At 34.6% G+C, this 4,810-nt stretch overlaps 2 protein-coding genes across 3 annotated transcripts; both read right to left on the bottom strand.

Annotated features, from left to right (window-relative positions):
* Positions 1-2,733: 2,733 nt before the first annotated feature.
* Positions 2,734-4,810, bottom strand: LOC143588105 (uncharacterized). 2 transcript variants are annotated; one of them, XR_013145024.1, is made up of 5 exons: positions 4,727-4,810; positions 4,308-4,459; positions 4,061-4,191; positions 3,278-3,969; positions 2,734-3,190 (listed from the first exon to the last, which is right to left on the bottom strand). XR_013145024.1 is itself a non-coding variant. In XM_077069208.1 (4 exons), the coding sequence occupies exons 1-4, from the start codon at positions 4,747-4,749 to the stop codon at positions 3,679-3,681; spliced, it is 597 nt and encodes a 198-aa protein (XP_076925323.1). In that variant the 5' UTR covers positions 4,750-4,810; the 3' UTR covers positions 2,734-3,678. The 2 variants fall into 2 exon arrangements, 1 of the variants encoding a protein (XP_076925323.1); XM_077069208.1 differs by having other exon boundaries at positions 2,734-3,969.
* Positions 2,944-3,625, bottom strand: LOC143588102 (RNA exonuclease 4-like). The gene is made up of 3 exons (XM_077069205.1): positions 3,462-3,625; positions 3,278-3,358; positions 2,944-3,190 (listed from the first exon to the last, which is right to left on the bottom strand). The coding sequence occupies exons 1-3, from the start codon at positions 3,623-3,625 to the stop codon at positions 2,944-2,946; spliced, it is 492 nt and encodes a 163-aa protein (XP_076925320.1).

Here is a 4,810-nt window from a genome sequence, read left to right as displayed (position 1 = left end):
GATGTGACATTTTGTGCCATGTGGCGCCCAGTCAGCAAATGTGAGGTTTTGTTTTAAGGGTTTCTTGGGTTTTTCTGATCTTTCAGTCAAACAATTTTGGAACATTCAGATTTTCTGAAGATGGTGCAAGGGTTGGTGGAAGAACTGCAGAATGTTAGGCCAACAATAGATGGCTTCTTGTGCGGTTCTGTCACGGGTCAGGAGTTGAAGATTGAGCAAAAGGTGGTGTCAGAGACAACTGAGGTTGGGCAAACGAGTGAGGAGAAAAATAATGTCAAGGGAACCGGCGCTGTGGTAGAAAATCAAACCGGTGGTGGTAACACTCAGGATGCAAAAGGCAAGAAAGCGAAGAAAAAGAAGAGCAAAAAGAAAGGTAAAAAGTAATGATATGGAAGATCATGTGTTTTGAGTTTGAGAATCTAAACTTGTGTATATACTGAGAACATTTTTAAGGTCTCATGTTTGCCTTGGGTTATGTAGACCGGTCTCATGTTTTTGTCTGTGAACATGTGTGATCAAACTATGTTTGTAGAGTCTAATGCGAAATGTGTCTAGTGTTGTTTACAAGTAAATCCTAAACTGCCATGTTTTTTAATGATAGTTTTTCGCTTTTCTTGTTCTGCAATTCAGCCCAATAATTAAACAAACGGTAGCTTTATAAACAATTAAGAGTTGCAGATTTATTGCACAAATAAGCAGTTTTATAATGTATTCTGCTGTGAAAGAAATGAAATGTAGCAGGAGGTATTGACTTTTTTTTTGGCCAATATCATTTTTGTTTGACTTTGGAATCCAAGCCGCTAACAATGCTAAAACTGTGAGGAATCAAAGAGATTATACTATGTAAGAAAAAGCAGTATAAATACTGCAATAAAAAAAAACAGTTGACTTTTGGTCAAAGTCAGACAAGTCAAAGTTGAGCTAGTTATGATGCTGATGATGGGCAATGTCGTGGTGGATCATGTTCAAGTGATGGGCTCATGAAATCAGATTGTTGAGTAGAGAGGATGCTATTGTTATATGGTTCATTAGATTGGCCAAGATCAATTCCAATAAGGGTGTGGATTTGGTTGGGTATTACTTGTTAAGTTGTTAAACCATTTATGGTTTAAGAGTTTTGGTGTTGTTGGCCATATGGATGAACAAATGATATTAGGTAACGATACTGAACTAAGTACTTTCGGTACAACTTTTTGAGAATTTGGGATCGGTTCGGTATGGTTTTGGTATGGTACCGGTATTTTACCAAAGTTTTGCTTCCATAGAATTTTCGGTACCAGTATCCAGTTTGGAGATTTTCAGAATCATTATTTTTGGCACTGGTACCAAGCTCATATCTCATTGGTCAGAACTTTAGATCCGTTTGTATAGGGCCCAATCTAGTTGGCAATGGGCTGAACTTGTCTAAAGCCCAATTGTTAGGCTTGTAGTTTTGCTTATTGTAACATTTTTCAATGTACAACTATACAAAACTATACAAGTACTCTAAATAGATTATTTCCATACAAAGGGCATTGTTATTATCATTATTATTATCATCATCATTTATTATGTTGTCTTTGTTTTTGTTATCTACTTATTTTTGGTTTGCAGATTCTGCATTTTAGATTTCCAGCTATGGCTAAATATTGTATTATAAAATTCCATTTAAGTCTCATAAAGTGTATCTACTTGTCACAGGCAATGAATTAATAATTTAACACAGGTTTAGTTATTATTTTATGGTATATAACACACATTTATTCATGTTTGATCAAAATCCATGACATATTATTTTCATTTCCACCATATCTATACTATATATAATACACCAAACAAGGGCAAATTAAGACACCCATTTTTAAGTAATTTACAACACTTAAAGCATGAGGTACATGTGTTAGTAAGGGTAAACATGTCTTTTAAACACAATTCATTCAACTTACAAGTTTGGTCCCTCATCTTTAACCATATTATGTTTTTAATTTAACTTGTAAACTAACTTCTCACCCATGATTTTTAAACGACTATAGCGTTTTCATACGTTAATATTTTTATAAACAAATTGCACCATAAAAACGAACATTTTATTCTCTTTAATTTGGATATGATATTGTTGTATTTTTTTTCAATTTAAATAAATTAATATGTTACGTAGGGGTGTTCATTGTCGGTTTTGATGGTTTTTAAGTTAAACTTGTGAGTTTAACCGTTAATACTGATTTTTTGTCGTCCAAAACCAAACTCAACGATTGAAAGTTGAAACCGAATCGTTACTAACGGCCTGGTTCCAGTTTAGTTTCACAGTTTAAACTTTAATAATAAATTTAGTTCAAAATAATTAATAATTTAAATGTACCATCAATTTTAACTAAAAACCAAGATAATATGATACTTGAGATGATCATAAATAAAAAATGACAATTTTAGCCACATAAATGGTAAATATTAATGGAAGATCTAGGACGTGAAATAATAACAACAAAGATTACAAAAGGAATCAATTAGGTTAATTTACAGTCTTTTCTGGTTTTATAAGGCCGGTTGCCAATATAAACCAGCAACCAACCGTTCACTACGTTTTGAAAATTTTGAAACCGACCAACAAACCGAAAGTAAAAAAGAAAAAAGAAAAAAGAAGTCAAACCAATGACCGATTTAAACGATTTCAAGGTTTTAACCGAACCATAAACACTTATATTTGTACGTGATTAACAGGTTCAAACACCCGCAGCATCGCGCGGGCACCCGTCTAGTAACATATAATAATCAAATGCTTCATTAATTCATATATATATATATAGGCACATGCCTAGATCATATTATGCAAATCTTTCTATAGCTAAAAACCAATTAACCTAGAAATTAACCATTGACTAATTTCCATGCTTTATTCCTCTAATAATCTTCTAGATATATAATTAGCTCAAAACAATCCGGATTGATCAATGGTGTTGCCCTTGTTTAAACATAGTCTTTGCTGTCTAAGCACCAACAATAAAAATCGGACCTCGAGATTCCAAACAGTTCATCAGGACTCATCCTCTCAAGCTCGCTTTGTCTCCACGAAGCAAAGTTATTCTTATTTTGTGGGTCGGTAGCAAGTGGATAGTTCTCATTTCTATGAGCCTGTGACCTCATCCTTCTGTAAAGCCTCATCGTTGCAACACAATCTTCGTAAGGATCTTGTATGCCAACTTGAATATCATATCTGTTTAATGAAATATCGCGATCCATTAGCATACTTAAAATGGACCATTTTAGTCATTAAAATTGTATAAACATCAAGGTTAATTACCCGAGGTATGCTTTTGTGAGATACTTAAGGGAGTTGCTGAGCTTGCTAGTCTTCATTAGGGGTGGATAGTTTGCTGTATCTCTGTATATAATAAAAACCGAGTATTTAATCATAAACATCAAGAACCATGATGAATAGTCATGCATATTTATAAGTGATAGTCTACAAAAAGATGTTTGCTTGCCTTAATTTAATTGCAGGGTACTCCAACTCCAAGCATTTAAGGTCATGATCCAAACCATGACCTACAAGAATCCTTGCTTTCCCGCCTCTTGGCCGAATCTTCCATATGGGTTCTCCATTACACAAGAAATCTTGAATCTTTCTTTGAACTTGTCTAAGTGGCATTGCATCCCTCAGGTATTCGGGCCGAATGCCAGTTGTCTCATACCTATGTATTTTCAGAACTTAATATCTTGTGTAAGGCTTGTATAATACGAGTAATATATATGGGATGAGAAGGGGGATCGAAAAAGATACCTGTAGTCTGTAACAGGAAGGTATGGTTTGACGTAGGACCGAAATAATATGTTCTCATATTCATCAATGATGCAAACTTTGGCACAAAGATCCAAAGAACCATCACTACCACCACCAACCATTTTGCAAGCCATTGCGACGGCTCTTGTTTTCCCGTTATCGATTCTTAGGTCATCTTGGATGCCTAAGTTAGCAAAGCGGTATAGTAGAGCCTGAAGTAATTTATAAATGTCAAGGGGATTAATTTCTTGATTAAAATTAAAAAATTAGATGCATTTTCAATCAAGATCGATAATTTATTACATTATTTCCATATGATAGTTGGCATGTATCTCTGTGGACCCTGAGAGCATTGCGACTGCTAAGGATGGTTAAGCATATATCACAACCACGCTCGCGAAACACCCTTTCACATTCAGCCTTTGGTAAGGGTCCTGTGAAAGAAGAAAGTAAATTATGCATGTTATGACACATGATCATATAATCATTTGTGAGTAAAATGTCAAGGTTTGAGACTTGATGCAATCAATAACAAATCTATATTAATTACCTATAAGATGTTCTCGAAGCGATTCAAATGATCGGGAGCGTTTTCCACAAATTCCACAAATGGGCTCATGAACCGAGTGGTATGAGGTCCTCATATGTTCCACTAGATGCTCCTTTTTGTTGAACTGCCTATAGCAGGCTGCACACTTATTCCTAGCAAAAAAAAAATAAGATATAAGTGTTAGTTAACAATCATGTAAGAAATTTTATAACAAGTTGAAAGTTGTGACAACATGTGACAGCTGATTATGTATGCATGCAGACCTACCAGGAGATGTTTGGGATATGCATAGCTTATTTTACTTATTAATAATAAGATTACATCACTAAACACCCGCAATCAAAATGTAATAAGCAGATAAAAGATTCTATTAGACGATTTGTGTGAAGCTGCGAAGGGGTGCGGTTTATGCTGGTTACCTTAGAGTCTCTTGAGGATCCATTATACCGACAACTTGATGTCGGTAAACTTCAGTTTTTTTCTTGTAGTTTTTAGGAGAAGAA

The sequence above is a fragment of the Bidens hawaiensis genome, unplaced genomic scaffold (genome assembly GCF_021521415.1).
Source record: "Bidens hawaiensis isolate Kalapana, Puna unplaced genomic scaffold, B.hawaiensis_p1.1 tig00035986_1, whole genome shotgun sequence".
Lineage (NCBI taxonomy): Eukaryota > Viridiplantae > Streptophyta > Magnoliopsida > Asterales > Asteraceae > Bidens > Bidens hawaiensis.
Note: the sequence above shows the minus strand (reverse complement) of the source record. Positions and strands in the feature narration are given on the sequence as shown.